The sequence below is a fragment of the Cotesia glomerata genome, linkage group LG1 (genome assembly GCF_020080835.1).
Source record: "Cotesia glomerata isolate CgM1 linkage group LG1, MPM_Cglom_v2.3, whole genome shotgun sequence".
In the NCBI taxonomy this organism is placed as follows: domain Eukaryota; kingdom Metazoa; phylum Arthropoda; class Insecta; order Hymenoptera; family Braconidae; genus Cotesia; species Cotesia glomerata.
Window position 1 is genome coordinate 10049249 of NC_058158.1, and position 18324 is coordinate 10067572.

General features: G+C 25.8%; 1 protein-coding gene across 3 annotated transcripts in view; it reads left to right on the top strand.

Annotated features, from left to right (window-relative positions):
* Positions 1-11992, top strand: part of LOC123275143 (E3 ubiquitin-protein ligase TRIM9) — a 119316-nt gene extending 107324 nt beyond the window's left edge. For all 3 annotated transcript variants that reach the window (XM_044743070.1, XM_044743069.1, XM_044743071.1), the window contains 4 exons: positions 2519-2685; positions 4914-5052; positions 7099-7329; positions 11449-11992. In XM_044743070.1, coding sequence (XP_044599005.1) covers positions 2519-2685; positions 4914-5052; positions 7099-7329; positions 11449-11777 — 866 coding nt within the window. In that variant the 3' untranslated portion in view covers positions 11778-11992. The remainder of the gene's footprint in view (positions 1-2518; positions 2686-4913; positions 5053-7098; positions 7330-11448) is intronic.
* Positions 11993-18324: the final 6332 nt, after the last annotated feature.

Genomic DNA, 18324 nt, shown 5'->3' on the forward strand with positions numbered 1-18324 from the left:
GTAATTTCGCTTTATAATACTTGTGCGCTGTGAGTATTAAAATGAAAATACTGGAGTAGTTAGCGGCGGTTATACAACATAAACGTTATAATAGATTCGGAGCGGAGTGTAATTCGTAAAATATATACCTCAAAACGGTGGTTGTGAAATTCTTGGTACTTAGTTGTATATACTGGCCTCCAATTTAATTGAATGTTCGGGCTGGTGAGCAGACCGAGCACACACCAAGGGGAAAAGCTTATTGCTGACGTTTCGCCTGTGCTTACTAGATAAACTCATACTCTCTGCAAAAAAAGTTTTACTCATTCTCATTACATTACAAAACCTTTTTTCATTCTCTCAAACTGTTATTGTAATTTAATTATGATTAACAGAGACATTTAATTCTCGTTAAAAACACAATCATTTCTTTATTTTTCATTTTATTTTAAAACAATTCATGCGCTGGTGAATTAATTTAATGGCTATTAATCCTAAATTATTACTTTAAGTTCTAAAGTTCAATTTTTAATTACAGATATTGTCAATTTTATTCTTTTAATAAAAATTTTATTTATTAAACTATTTGAATTTTTTTAAATAAAAATTTTTTAAAATAAATCAAATTAATTACATAATAAATTTAATATTTTTTGATAAAATAGTTTAAAAATTTTTTAATTTGACTGATTAATAAGAAATTAATCTGTTTTTTAAGAAAAAATTCTTTTTTAATTTATATACCTTCTGAATTAAAATAAAACTTGCTATAAATTTAAGCGTAAAATTTTTTTCTATAAAACAAATTTTAAAAATTACAAAAAATGTAAATTACTGTATTTTTAAATGCTCTGAAAAAAAAATTTAACTTGAATCAAGACGAAAAATATTTCGATGGTCTAATTAGCAATTTATCTAACTCCTTATTTTTTAGAGGGTGATTTTTTAACATTTTGATGTAGCAATAACCCAATTATAAATTCGGCTGCTCAATTTCAAAACACAGTAACTAACATTTAGAAATTTAAAAAAATTTTTCTTATTAAAAAAAAGTTTGCCTGCCAAATTGATGAAAAATTTTATTTATGAATAGAAAATATTTGAATATTAATATTTTTAAGAAAAAATACTTGAAATTAAGGTCTAAAAGTTATAAAAAATCAGGAATTTAAAAAAAAAAATTAGGTATAAAAATTATGCAGCTACCGTGTTTTAAAATTGGGCAGCCGAATTATTTGAATGATTCAAACCTAAATATTATATCGCTATTAGATATTAAGGAAGTCCTTTCGCTCCAGTTGAGTCATAGCAACTGTAGTAGTAAATTTTTAATAAATTAAAATACAAAACCCATAAAAATTCCTAAAATTAAAAAATAAATAGTATATGAGGCATTAATCGTTGAAATTTTGAAAATTAAAAAAAAAAAATAGTTAAATACAAAAATTAATTTGACTGTTGTAAATCAGCTGTTAGTAACCTGTCCGTGATTTGGCAACGCTTTATTTCGGTTGTTTACATTTTTATTTGCACATTATAACCTTAACCGTGTTTAACTTTTTGCAGTCAGTGTAAATAAATAAATTAATTAAAAATGTTTAGTCACAAAACCATAACATTCTAATGTCTCATGACAGGAATGCTAGTATTTTTTAATTATTGTTTTATTTTTCAATTATGAATTATGAAAATTTGTTAACAATAAATTAACTAATAAGTATGCATGAAAAACATAAGCGCGTTAAAGTTTAGTTTGAATTTATTGAATGGTCTGAAGCTCGCGCGCTACGCAACGTTGCCAAATCTTTTGACTCCATTTTATTGTAGGTAACTTGAGAATTTTTTGTGATTTTTAAATATTAATTTCTCAATAAATATCTCGGTAACTGATATATTTTATTGCAAAAAAAGAAACCTGAATATTTCGAATATCTGATTTTTAGTTTTTTTTTACTTCATCTAATCCATGACTGATAGTATAATTCGAGAAATACTGCAAACGTCTGATTTTCTCGTAAGACTCTGAACAAATACTAACATTTAAAAATTTTATTTTTTCAAAAATTTGTCCGGTAAAGTATAATTTAAACCTCACTATAAGATAAATAAGGACCTTAACTATTAGAAAAAAATTAAATTTACTCATAATCTAATATTTTTTATTTTACATTGGCGGCGAAAGGACCTCCTTAATGATATTAAATGGTTTTTTAAAGTGACAATAAATTTTGAACTAATTGTTTTTTTCATACAAATAGAAGATTCTCTAAAATAGAGTTAGACAATTTGCTAATTAGAACGTCGATTTGAATCAAGTAAAATTTACTCAAACTAAGAAAAATTTTTTAGTTTAAGAATTTTTCTACTCAAATCAAAAAAATGAAGTTCTTCAAAATTATTTACTTGATTCATATAATTTTTTTTGTTGTTGTTTGACTCATATATCGTAGATATTTCAAGTATGCATGCCCAATCAAAGCTTAAAAAAAATTAAATACCATATCGACAAAATTAATAAAAATAATTGATAAAATTACAGCTCCAGGAGCCCCAGTGTTGATCCCCGAAGAATGCAGTGCAGAAAACAACAGCGTGACAGTGGCATGGCAACCGCCAGGTGGTCATGGAGTTGGATGTGGTCAGCGGGCTCCGGCAATCGAAGGCTATCTGTTGGAGCTTGACGACGGATGCGGTGGAGAGTTTAGGGTAAGAATAGAAAACCAGCGAAGCATCACTAGTCGATACCAAGTGAAACCCATATCGGGAAAACTTTTCAACTGGCTGTGTCCTGTCCAAGCAAACAGGAGTCCACTAGAAAACCCATTTGCTACTGTCACACTGACTCTCCCTTGGTTTCTTCTTATCTTTCATACAATCACTAACTCTTTACTCTTCTTTAAATATCTCTTCTGCAGCGTAGTTACTATCTTACTTCATCCCAAATAAAGAAAGAGTGAAATAGATGAAATAGGATTTATTAATCGCTATCTCTTTTATCAAACCGTAGTAATCCTCTTGTAGTCCAACACTACGAACGCCAAACGTTTAACTTAGAGCTTACTTCGAGCAAACATGACTTTAAACACCATCCAAGATTAATTAAAGTTATTCTCGTTAGAATAAATCACTAACTGCTCATGCAGTTATTACGTAAATAAACAATTATCCGTTTACATGTTAATATTTATTCTGTAAGTCAGGGTAATGTTTCCTTTAATCATTCGACACTTGATCGTGGATTTGAATTTGCGTCGAAGAGAGACAGTTTGCAAAGCCAGTCCATCAGAATGTGTAAATAAAACGGAGCTTTTGATTTAAAACGAGTTTAAACGCGTGAAACAAACGCGATGAAATCTCATCAAGAAATTGCATTAAATTAAATTCTACACGGAAAAAAGTAAACTGTAAAATTTACTCGGATTTCGGTTAATTTTTATAGTTTCAAACAGTACAGCAGACATCGGGTCGGCACAAATGAGGAGCTGATTTTCAAAAAGGTATCTTTTCATATTTTAAAAGAGCAGTTTTTTGAACTTTTAAATATCAATTACTTTGAGAATTATAAATATTTGTAAATGAAAATCGAATTGTAGCTTCATAATCGGTAGCACTTTACAGCTAAATTAAAAAAGTTCAATAAAAATATCTATAATTGAAGATAGCCAGTTTTTTGTCTCGATTAATCAAAAATGAAAAGATACCCTTTTGAAACTCAACTCCTCAAATGTAAATATTACAAAACTTAATATAGAAATTGTACAAGCCACAATTTATAATTTAATATCGAAAATGTGATTAGTAGCTGTCACTATAATAAATAACGACTCTTTTATCTTAAAAAATTACAGTTTCAAACAGTAAAAATTGCCGTTTCAATATATAGTCTATACTATGAAGAAAAGGGGAAGATCTCACACTCGGAGAATTTACCATTTGAAACAGTAAAAATTCTACTCTTAAAATATACATTTTACCAGTCCAAACAAATCAATAATTATAGTTTGATTTTTAGCGTTGCGTTTAAAATTACCATTTTACTTTGTAAATATTGACGTTGCTTGTATAGAAATTTAGTAACTGTAGTTTATATTTTTTACATATCATGCGATCATTTTTTAGGTACGAAATGATAAATATCAAAGTCATAATTCTTAATTATTATGCTTTAACATTTTCGACTTTTACATAGCGAATATTACTGTTTGAAATAGTACTTTCTTCCATGCAAATAATAAAATGTAGCATTTAAATGATAAATATTATAAAGTGATTGTTAAAATCACGATTTTACTGTTTGAAATGGTAATTTTTTCCAGTTGATCATTACTTATTATAAATCGACTAGTATTTATTACAGTTTACTTTTTTACGTGTAGCTTTTTTGGTACCTTGCGAAAAAAAAAAAAAAAAAGTTTGGAAAATCCAAAAGTACACGCTTCATAACAAAAATAAAATAAAATTCAAAAAAAAAATACTTTTAAATCTTTCGTGCCATAAAAAAAAATAGTTTATTGAATTTTTGAATTATGAAACAATATGGAATAAAAATTCACATTGTATTTTATTGTTTTTTAACTTGAGCTTGAATCCCATTTTAAAATTTTATATTTCACTTTAAAGCCCGTCCAACTGTCGCCGGAAATAACGGACCGATGTTGTACAACCAGATAGACGGGACCGTATTTACTATGGGCGCTCGTAAACGCAATGGTATAAGCTGCCGGAGCTGAAACACGTTCGTTAATTCCGCGTTACTGGCTTTATGGTTAACATTGGTGAAATAATCTGCGAAAGCTCTTCGGCTAGTGTTACTACCAGTACTTTCATAAATATATCCGTCTATGTATTTAGATGTATATCTAAGTGACCTGCAACACAAGTTGACCTGGGAATTACAACATTTGTTTAACATGCAACTATAATATTTTCTTTAGGAAGTTTACTGTGGACGTGAAACTATCTGCACCGTAGATGGTCTTCACTTCAATTCACTTTATAATGCAAGAGTCAGAGCGTTCAATAGCGCTGGCGAGGGAGATTACTCTGAGCTCATTGGTCTTCAAACTGCTGAATGTATGTATTTATTTTATTTTTTAATTTATTTTATTTTATTTTTTAACAATTATCATGTCCAAGTTCCTGCTAATTTTATTGTAAACTTATTAATATGGATGCCAATAATAACAATGATTATTTTTTAATATTTATAAATATTTTTTATTTATTTGATTTAAAAAAATATTAAAGTATTTTTTTTAATTTTAACAGTCTAATAATTATAATTCGAAGTTGATATAAAAATGACTTTTATAATTACAGTTAAAAAAAATATTTGACATAACACTCATTGTTTTAAAAGTACTTGATATTACTAATTATAAAATATGTAAAATTAAACCACATAAAGATTCTTAAAATTTTTTATAACTGTACGATATAATTGGTATGTAATTTAATATCCAGTGCTCACTCGTCTTGTTCTGAAATATTACTGACATACTTTATGTGTTGAGCAGTGGAATATTAACAGAAACATCCACCAGAATAATTAAACGCATACCTGAAATACTTGTCTTTTACTTTTATTAAATTAAAAATACAAGTTATATATAATAAAGTTAATTTTGCATAACTAATATTTGAGTTGTTATCCAAGCTCTTTTAATTTTATTACAACATTTAGATTTAGAGATTAAAAATTAAATTTTAGCATGCTCTTTGTTATTTACATTTTAAAAATTTAAACAATATTGACTAGCAACCCTTGCAGTCAATATGTGACTGCCGTGACTTGTGAACTATAAAAAATCAAAATTTTGCTTTATTAAATGATGAGTTTTGTTAAATTGCACTGTACTTCCTTAAACATTGAAGTTTTTAAAGATATAAGCTCATCCTGGTGTTACACTCATCAAGAGCTTTCATTTGAGTACCCACATGCATTTTCATATATTTTTCATATATACATATATATAATATATAAAATATATGAAAAATTGATGTGGGTACTCAAATGAAAGGTCTCGATGAATCTAATGTCGGGAGGAGTTTATATCTTAAAAAATGTCAATATTTCACAAGATAAAAGGTCATTTCTTAATTATGTTAAATTGTGCTGTAGTTTCTTAATTATTGGCGTATTTAAAGGTATAAGCTTATCCTGATGTTACACTCATCAAGAGCTTTTATTTGAGTACCCACATGCATTTTCATATATTTTTCATACATACATATATATAATGTATATAAATATATGAAAAATTTATGTGGGTACTCAAATGAAAGGTCTTGATGAGTGTAACATCGGGATGAGCTTATATCTTTAAAAATGTCAATAGTTCACGAGATATTTATTAAAATGCCCTGTACTTTCTTAAATATTGACGTTTTTAAAGGTATAAGCTCATTTTGGGGTTACACTCATCAAGAGCTTTCATTTGAGTACCCACATGCATTTTGATATATTTTTCATATATACATATATATAATATATATAAATGTATGAAAAATTGATGTGGGTACTCAAATGAAAGGTCTCGACGAGTGTAGCATTGAGATGAGCTTATATTTTTAAAAATGTCCATACTTCACAAGATACAAGGTCATTTCTTAATTATGTATCTAGAAATAGAGCATTTTCGAATGTAGCCTAAATACTTATCATAATAAATTGATTATCGGTGAAAATAAAATGAAACCTTGAATAGGCACAAATTCGAGTCAAGACCCTTGCAATGACACTGAATTTCACAAAAAAAAAAAAAAAACTGATTTTATCACATAATTATCCTGGAAACAAAATTTTCCTTATTCTCTTAATAATATAGATTATTGTAATGTTAGATATCATTTATTAAACATTACCTTTTTTTTTAAAGATATTTTTGGGCTTGACATTTATAAGTCGCCCCATTTCATTGAGCTGACATATACATTGCATTATTCATTCATAGTATTTTAATATAGAGTTCTATTGAATATATTTATTATATTAAAAAACATATTGAAATTTATTTAAAAATAAACATTTTATTAACTCAGAAAATATTTTGCAAATAATAATAACAACAAAATTAATAAACTAAATAATAAATACTTATGATATCGATTAAATTGCAGTGGCATGGTTTTCATGGGCAACTGGCGCACCGGGAGTTCCTCAAGAGGTTTCAATTTCCGAAGACGCAATGAGTGCGTCCTGCGAAGGGTATGAGCATCGCGTTGTACTGTCAAGCGTCGGATTCTCCCGTGGTGTCCATTACTGGGAGCTGACTATCGACCGGTATCACAGTGACACTGATCCAGCCTTCGGAATAGCTCGTGCTGATGTGTCACGCGATAAAATGTTGGGTAAGTCGTGAATCATAACTTATAAATAAATTTATAAATATGTAACAAGCTGTTGTCTATATAATACACTTTCGGTCGTTGACGTCGACACGTGTTAAACTTCGACGGGCTGTAAATCGATTATAAATTCAATTTCTTCACAACGTATTGCCGCTCATAATAAATAAAATATAATAATTTTATTGTTCTTGGACTCGTAATTTTAAAAATGATTACAATAAACTCGGTACAAATATACACAATAAAAAATTTTGCGTCATTGCAATTTTGTATTAAATATTTAACATTTTTATCTATAATTTTAATATTTATTTATTTCCTTTTATACAACCCAACAGCCAACAGGCCAATAACAGGGTCTCTAAATAAGTTTATACAGATTACAAAGTATAACTTAAAACTAAGTGCGCTGTACTGGTAGCTTTTACAAAAGAGAAGTAATAAAACAAAAAACAATAAGATAGAAAAAAAATACTGGAATATTTACAAATATTACAAAAAATATAATATCATATTATAATTAATAATAATTATAATAAATAAAAATTAACTGAAGATGTTTAATTAAAGATGTGAGAGATAAGATGAAAGTGAGATTAATATTCAGCTGGTTCGAATATGGACATAATTATCAATTTATTAATTTGACTTGGCTGTTTGTTATCTAAGAGATATTAATTTATTTATTCTGTTAAATCAACATAAAAAAATATTAAATATTTAATACAAAATTTTTTGACGCAATGACCTAAAATTTTTTACTGTCTAATATTTAACTAAATGTATATCGTGCAGTAGTAAAAGATTTAAATTAAATTTTTTATAACTATAACTTTGCATTTTATCTTGACATTTATCTCAATTCAAAAGGAACAATTTACTCAGAAGGCAATCGGAAAAACTCCTAGACTACAATTTGTATCTGTCCTTTGAGACAGTTTAACGACACTGACTCTTTCTCTGTTGAAAAATAAAAATAAAAAACGAAACAAATACATACCTTCGATTCTTATCACGTTCAATGGAAACTATCTGGTACAAGACTGTACCATGTAAGAATAATTTCCAAGTCTTTAATTTCAAGTCAGTTCATTCAGTCGTCCCATAAAACTCTTTTCTCTTTTGCTTTTTTGTTAAAAAAAAAAAAAAAAAAAAACAAAAAAAAAGTCAATAAAGTTACTCAAGAATTTGTCATCTGATTGTTGAAGTTATTTTGCTCAAAAATATAATAGCATTGATAAATTTTAATGATCGTTTACTTTAAATTAAAGGTTCGCTAGTTTCAATAAAATTTCAATCATAGTTTTTTTTTGTTCGCAAGAGAGAGTTAATTAACAAGCGATTGATAAAATTATTTGTCTGCTCAAAATTTTAATTGCCTCGCCCGAGGTAGCTCGCCACTCTTCCATACTATGCAACCACCTCCGGTCTAGGTTTTGTGAACAAATATATGTTTCATAAAAAAATTGTTTTTCTAGTGTCGAGAAAATGGTTTATTTAGTTCCGCAGTAACCTCATAATATCAGAATAACTAGAACAAAATTAATTGAAAGATTAATATACATATACAAAACTAAATAAAATAATAATTATGATAAATTTATTTATCAAATTTTTTTCATTAGTTAAATTCGATGTTTTTCGAAAGTTCTTTAAATAGTGTCGGCCTTATGATGTAATTACAAATATAATTAAAAATATTACGCTTGATAATTAATATTATGAAAAGTAAATAAAAAAAAAATTAATTCATACGGAATTTTAAAGGTAAATCTTGTAAAATATTTAATTTTTTAATTATAAACAAAAAAGCAATCACTAAATATCAATTTCTAATAGAGTAAATGTTTAGATCAAATATTAACGGATAAAAATTGAAGTTTACTGATACGGAAAAAAGAAAAATAGAAAGATTACATTAAATAATGTAAGGTGACGCTTCATATAAAAAACTGGAAAAATTACAGTTTTAAATTGTAATTATTACAGATTTTGTAAAAATTACATTGTAAAATATAAATATTACATTAAAAGCTTTGAAAATAAAAATTCAAAGTTTGAATTTAGAAAAATGTTATTTGCAACTGCAATTTTTCTAGTTTTTTATACGAAGCTACGCTAATTACTTTTTATAATGTAATTTTTCTTTTTTCCGTGTAGTTTAAAAATAGTAAAATGTATCTAAACTGTAAATTTTTTGTGTTATATATTTGATAGAAAATTAAAAAAAATTAAAATATTTTTTTTACGATCAAAAATTAATAAATATTATTGTTTATAATTTTGAATTATTATAAAATATTTAAATCGATAGAAAAATAAATATTAAATTCAAAAACTTGCAATATTTTGGTAATAACTCTCAATTTTTAAAGCAAATTTTAAAAAAGTAATTATTATAAAACAAAATTATAGCTTTTTAATAAAATTAATTTTTTTATAAGTGTATTAAGGTAGAACGAGTGATTTTTCTCAATATATAGATATACATTTAACATTGGCTAATTTATTTTTCTTTTAATTAATACACTTCAATTAGTCGGGTAAGTGTAAATTTTTTTGAATTAAATTTATCACTAATATATTTACTTTCATCCATAAGTTTTTTAAAAATATTCACTGACAGTTTCACGAGAAAAATATAGACATCCCGTGTAAAAATGATATGATATCATTATGACGCTCATAATGAATATCATAATGAATCTCATATTTTGACACTAATATGAGATTCATATAAAAGCCATATCAATACATTTGAAACCTGTAATTAGTAAAATACTTATGGAAACGAATTTTTTTTTTAACTAGATTATAAAATTTTAATTTTTCTTGTTGGAGAAAGAAAATTTGTAGTAATTTGATTATGTTTTATTATAAAATTTGATCTACACAGATCGGTCACATGGGGATTCATGACCAATCCATAGTGACAAACGCATAATTTCATACTGAAGTCATAATAATATCTGCGTAAACTCATAATGGAATCAGGCTGAACTTTCAAATTCATTATGATATTGTAATGATATTGTTGCCTTTTATTCATAATTCAAGAAAAAAATTTTTTATTACTGTTGAAAATTCGTTAGGATAGTATCACCATGATGATATTAACATAATTTCATTATGAAATCATAATGATATTGAATTGAATTTAAAATTTAATGATGGCCATAATGATATTGTTAGCCTTTTTAAATCGTGATATAAAGTTATTGAGTCATAACTATATACAAGAAATAATGCAAAATAATTAAATTAAAGAAATTTTTAGGACGATATAAATTGTTTTCAAAATAAAAAATAATTATCTTAAGACGAAAAAATTTTTTCAGTTAAAAATTTTTTTTAAACCAAGATAGTCAATGTTTTTCTAAATATTCTTCCAAGTTAAGAAAGTCAAGGAGGAAAGTTAAGTAGTTCAATAGTATAGTGCATGATAAAAATACTGTTTTTCTCAATTGTTATACATTTCCTCTGATAAACAGAAAAAATGAAAATTTTACTAATCTACTTAAGAAAGATTCGTTCTCACAGGTATTTTACTTATTACGGGTTTCCAAAGTATTGATATGGCTCTTATATGAATCTCATATTAGTGCCAAAATATGAGATTCATTATGATATTCATTATGAGCTTCATAATGATATCATATCATTTTTACACGGGATGTATCAATGTTTGGAGGTTACGCCATAAGACCAATGTTAAATAGCTCAATTTTGAAGTTAATTATTTATTAAAATAATCAAGCAATCTTTCGGAATTAATTTAGATATATTTAAACTTGATATTGAAAAAAAATCTACTACCTTAAAAATAAAAATTCAAATTTAAAATATCTTTATTATTACATATTTATCCTAGTTATTTATACTGACAGACAACTAAATTAAGCATCTTTGGAATTTCACCGGACCTTTAAGACCGTCCGGCATCTCATTTCGCCCCGAATGCCAATCCAGAATCAATAAAACCAATTAAATTGATCCGAGCAAAGCAAATATTTAATAAAAATATATTAGTTAGAAATACAAGCCAAATACACAAGCTCTTATCCTCGACAGGCCGATAAGATCTATAATATAAGGACGGGCGGTTTAACTTGTTCGCAGGCAAAGATGACAAGGGTTGGAGCATGTACATAGACCGTCAAAGATCGTGGTTTATGCACGCTGGCGGTCATGCCCAAAGGACCGAGGGTGGCGTACAGCAGGGCTCGACTGTTGGTGTGCTCTTGGATCTCGATTCGACCCACACTCTTCGGTTCTTCGTAAACGACCAACCGCAGGGTGGAATCGCCTTTCGTGATCTCTACGGGGTCTTCTATCCGGCTGTAAGCCTAAATCGCGGCGTCACTGTCACTCTCCACACGGCAATCGATCCCCCCCGACATCTCCTCGCCCTTCATGATGAGTATGTCTGCGATATTGTCCAGAGCTAGGGGTACCTTACTGTCCTCAAGAAAGGCCTGCTCTCCAATCAAGAAAATGGAAATGGTAATGGAACTCACGGTGAACATGACAGACCCAAGGATCACGGTGAGCCCAACCAGATGCTTGAGAAAATAATCGAAGAAAGTCCTACGGAAATTAATTAATATTAATTATCATTAGTAAATATATTATCCATTTTTTTTCAGTCCCACATGAAAGAAAAAAAAAATATTTTAAATATATTAAAAATCTATAAGAAATATATTATGATCCTGAATTTTTTGATTTTTTTTAATAATTAAATTCGAAAAAAAAAAATATTTTTTAAAAATTGCACTTACAGTTTTTAAAGTTTTTTACAAGTGAAATTTTTTTTTTATTTTTTTGTAATCATTTTTTTTTTAATAAAAAAAAAATTCTAAAAATTTTTTAACTTAATTTATATCTGAAGTTAGCAGACGTCTAAAAATTTTTGATTTTTTCTTTCAATTAAATTAAAACTAAAAAGATATTTCTAAAAAATTGCACTTATAGTTTTTCAAGTGTTTAACATGTGATATTTTTTTTTAATTGTTTAATTGAAATTTTTTCGATAAAAAATTTTGAAATGTCAGCTAACTTCATTTTCATAATATATTAATATATAAAAAATATTTATAGTAAATATATTTTTAATAACTAACTTTTGGCCGATTTTCATGTATATTTTATATATTTTAGATATATTTAAAATATATCTTAAAATATATAAAAAAAAATACATAGCTAAAAATATAAAAAAAACATATTTTGAATATATCTAAAATATATTTGAAATATATAAAATATATATAAAAATCGGCCAAAGTTAGTTTTTAAAAATATATTTACTATATATAATTAATATATATTTGTATATTTTTAATATATTTAAAATATATTTTTTATGTATTTCGACATATTTTTTTTTATGAGGGGCAATAATTGATTAAAAATTAATCATATTTTATAATTAAATAATTTTTTTTCAACAATATTTTATTTATTTTAAAAATAAATATTTTTATATTATTAATATTTAGTTAATAATTTAATTAAAAATAATCGTGTTATTTTTAAAAATAAAATTTATTTTTAATTTCCGGATAATTGAGACTGGTCTTAAGAGATAAGACAGTACCACTATGAATTATTTACCCAAAATTTCGAGCACTACGCTGACTAACAATAACAAAAAAAAAAAATAAAAATAAAATACATATTAAAAAGCAGCGAAAGTAATCGATTAATTAATACGAGACAAAATTAATTTTTTAATCTTAAAAAAATATATAAATCGATGAAAATATAAAGACTGTACTTGAATGAAAATAAAGCACTGGTTATATACATTAAATGATTTAAAATCAGTGTGTAATATCATATCGAACGTATTTAAATGTAACGTAGGGTTTAAGGATCAGTATCATAGATTTTACATATATTAACTCGATAAAAATATTATTACTTGAAGGGATTATTGTTTTAATGAATATTAATAAAATTAAGGATTATGGTTATTATAATTGATTAGTGATAATAAGTCGGTGTAATAATTAAGTACGGACTAAGTAAATTCGATCTAGTCTTGTAGTTTATTAATTTTGGTACTTTTACATTCTTAATTTATTTTATAATTTGACTATTATCGTCACTCGCTACTCCCGTTTTCACGTTAAATAAATTAACTTTTGGAAAGGGAAACGCTAATTAGCTATTACCGCCGCAATTGTGGCTCGCGCGGTTATTCACTGGACAGGGTGACAATGTTATCGCAAAATGCTCCATACACGCAGGCATCAATTGTATTATTCACACTACGGGCATAATTATAATTATTATTATTATTATTATTATTACTCTTGTAATAATAATTTGTCTATTACTATTATTATTGTTGATAATAATACTTGTATATATAAATGTAAATAATATATTATATTATATAATATCTATCATATTGCCGATGAAATTGCCAATTGTAAACATTTATTATTATTGTACTCAAACAATAAATGCGCTAAAAAAATATTTCATGCTTTATTTATTTATTTTAATATTTATTTTTCCAACTTTCCCAATTTTAATATTTATTTATTTCACAGTATCGGTGAGTATAGTTCATAAATTTTTCTAAAAATTTTATCTCTGTATTTTATATTTATGCAGGTCGTAATATATATAAGAAGTCTAGTTTTAAGATCTAATATGAATATTTTTGAAGGCCATGAAAAATCATGAATAGTTAATGACGGAAAAAAATGTCAGATAAAATCGTAAATAAATATCTTTATTTTCTCTGTCGGGAGTAAATTTAAAAAAGTCACTTCAATTTTTTAATATTCATATCTTTATAATTTATAAAAAAAAATTATAATATTTAGATCTAAAAATGTTTTTATATTTTCATAAAAAAAAATTTATAGAGTACTTCTTAATACAATTGAGGTAACCTGAGCCTGATAAGCCTTTATTATACTCCCTGATAATATGATAGCTGGAGTAACTCTGATTGACTGATATCCATCAATAAAATATATTTGGAAGCTATTGATTACATGTCATCTCGCAGTAACTCACCATTAGCGTTATATTACTTCAAAATAAATCATAAAGACTATTCATTATTTCAATTTATAAATTTTATTTTTTTTTCTTCCTGAAATAACATGCAAATATTTAAATATTTTTTTTTAGCTAAAAAAAACTATTTTTAGTCTTTGAAATGCTTTAAGTAGAAATGTTTGTTTACAGAATTAAGTGCTCTCAATTTTAAACAAAATTACATACATTGTTTACTTGAATACACATGTGTAGAGCTTTAATTACACTTAACAAGTGTTTTTTTTTTAATTTATTCAAGTGACCTTATTTTTTTTAACAAATTATAAAAAAATAGAAATTTGATTTATTTTTTATTAACAAATTATAAAAAAACATAAATTTGAACTTTTTATAGTTTAATTATAGACGTTTTAACAGTAATATAAAAAATTTTCAGGCTAAAATTTTTTTTACGCCGCTAAACAGTACCAATGTCGATAAAGATGTTCTCCACGATTCCGGCTGATTAATTTGTCTGAAATAAAAAAATCTACACTATTTTATTCCGTAAAGTTGTAAATATAGATAAAATATAGTAAATATAGATAAAATTTTGAAAATTCATTTTTAATTTTATGAATTTACAGTAGCGCTCAAAATTATTCTGACAACATTATGCGTTAATTTTTTTCAACAATGTCAAAATACTTTTGAGTAACCATTTTTCTAATATTTTAAAAATTAAACTTTCTTTTGTTACAAACAAGGATCACTTTGACACTATTCTGTAGGTTATTCAAAAGCTATTAAAAAAATAAATAAATGATTATTGTGTTTTATATTTATTATTAATTAAACCATTAAATATATTTGTCAAATACTTTTGAGCGCTACTGTAGCTAATTTTTTACATAAAATAATTTTTTATTTGTTATTAAAAAAATTATTTATTGTAAAACAATAATTTATTGTAAAAAAAAACACTTTTGAACAATTTATTGTAAAAAAAAACAACGGATGTTTTAAAGCTTTTAATAAATCATCGTGCTATTTTTACCGCTCAATTACTGCGCTATTTTCCTTCATTGAAAAATCCGAAGAATAATAAAAACATATACCGTGGCTTTTATGATTTCCCACTAAAGAACCCATTAACGTAAATTCCTCTTATTCATCGCTTGTGTTGTAAAAGCTGGCACTAAAAAATAGACGATTTTATAAAATAAGATCGAAAAAGAGTTCCTTACAAATTTAATCTAATTGTCATCAAGTCTGTCCTCTTAAATCCTCATTCTGTAACTCTTCTTTCCTACCAGACATTTTCTCTCTTTCAAATAACGCGGGTACTCGTTGAAGCGTTTCTTATTTACTCTCAAAGGTATTAAACCCAGCCACGTTATACAGCATGAAAAAAAGATAGCCCGAGAAAATGAAATAAAAATAAAAAAAGCACCCAGTGTATAAGCTTCTAAACGCGTGCGTGCGTTCTCAAGTGGAAGAAGGGTCGGTTTGCTGTTCTTGTGTACCAAAGTACAAAACACTGCAATACACGACACACATCTAAGGACCTAACCCGAAGTGAACAGAAATAAGACCGGAGTTAAGTACAAGATCGAGGAGCAGCACAAAAAAAAAACTAAATAAACAACAGCGCAAATAAGTAAATAAATAAATATTAAAAGAAAGATTTGATTGGAGTGTCAGCAGACAGAAAAGAGGAGTAGCAAGAAATCTTAGCCTTAACCCCTCTAATTTTCAGATGAATGCGTTCCATTCTACTTATTTTCTTTTACCCACCGCCAGTTAACTCCGTACAATATCAAAGAGAAGATAAAACTAAAAAATAAATTAAATAACAGTCTCTAGACTGTAGATTCTTTTTCACCACGTCTATTCACACGCAGAAAAAAATTTTGTTAAGATAATCTAAGATATATTATGGCAAAAAATGAATTTCTTAACATAGGGATAACAAATTTAAAATTATATGTCAAAATAACAAAATTTAAGTTTTAACAAGTTATTGATATGCTATAACCTTCTTTATATAGCTTCTTTTTAATTTAAAGTTTCCTACCTGTCTCTTTAGTAACATCAAAGATTCTTAAAATTATTAGTTAATTCTTTATAAATTAAATTTTTATATTAATTTTTAATGTAGTATATAATATTATCACCTATCTAAAAATATTATTATGTAAAACACTCTAAATATTTATAAGTTAAACTGCACAATAATGTAAAATTATATGTATACTTACTCTTTGTCATTCGGCAACTGCCTTGACATAATTTGTTAATAAACTAAACTAAACTAAACTATAACAATAAAACAATTTTGTTACTATAGCAAAATCTTTCAGTAGATTCGACAAAATACTTTAGTTGGTATAATAAATTTTTTTGTTGGAACAGCAAAATTATTCTATTAAAATAACAAAGAGAATTTGTTGGAGTAACGAAGACAATTTTTTGAAGTAATAAAGAGAATTTTTAAAAATAACAATGAGAAATTGTTGGAATAACGAATAAATTTGTTCCAGTAAATTTTATAAGAAAACATAATTTAAAAGTATGCTACACGGAAAAAAGAAAACTGCACTGATAGAAGGATTTCTTAACATTTAAGAAGATTTCTTTGTATTTAAGAAATCATTTCTTAAACATCATTTCTTAGTATTTTGAAAAATATTTCTTTGTATTTAAGAAATATTTCTTAAATACTAAGAAATATATATATTTTTTAAATACTACGAAATATTTCTTAAATATTAAGAAATATTTTTTAAATACTAAAAAATGATGTTTAAGAAATGATTTCTTAAATACAAAGAAATCTTCTTAAATACTAAGAAATCTTCTTAAATACTAAGAAATCTTCTTAAATACTAAGAAATCCTTCTATCAGTGTGTAATAAATAACAGTCGATTGATAATAAGTAATGATCAACTGTTGAAAATTACCATTTCAAACAGTAAAATCGTGATTTTACTATTCACTTTATAATATTTACCATTTAAACGCTACAATTTACTCTGTACATGGAAGAAAATACTATTTCGAACAGAAATATTCGCTATGTAAATGTCTAAAAGTTAAAGTATAATGATTAAGAATTCAGACTCTGATATTTATCATTTCGTACCTAAAAAATGATCTTATGATATGAAAAAAGTATAAAATAAAGTTGGTAAATTTCTAAAACAAGCAACGTCAATATTTACAAAGTAAAATGGTTAATTTTAAACGCAACGCTAAAAATCAAACTGTAATTATTGACTTGCTTGGACTGGTAAAATGTATATTTTAAGAGTAGAATTTTTACTGTTTCAAATGTTAAATTCTCTGAGTTTAAGCATGGAAAAAAGTAAACTGTAATAAATAATAGTCGATTTATAAAAAGTAATGATCAACTGGTAAAAATTACCAGTTTAAACAGTAAAATCGTGATTTTAACAATCACTTTATAATATTTATCATTTAAATGCTACAATTTATTATTTACATGGAAGAAAATACTGTTTCAAACAGTAATATTCGCTATGTAAATGTCGAAAATGTTAAAGTATAATAATTAAGAATTCACACTTTGATATTTATCATTTCGTACCTAAAAAATGATCTTATGATATGTAAAAAGTATAAAATAAAGTTAGTAAATTTCTAATACAAGCAACGTCAATATTTACAAAGTAAAATGGTTAATTTTAAATGCAATGCTAAAAATCAAACTGTAATTATTGACTAGCTTGGACTGGTAAAATGTATATTTGAAAAATATAATTTTTACTGTTTCAAATGTTAAATTCTACCAGAGTGAGACCCCCTTCTCTTTCATCTGAGTTCCCCTTCTCCTCATAATATGGACCTATATATTGAAATGGCAATTTTTACTGTTTGAAACTGTAATTTTTTAAGATGAAAGAGTCGTTATTTACTATAGTGAAAGCTACTAATCACATATTTTTGATACACTGAGAAAAAAGTGTATA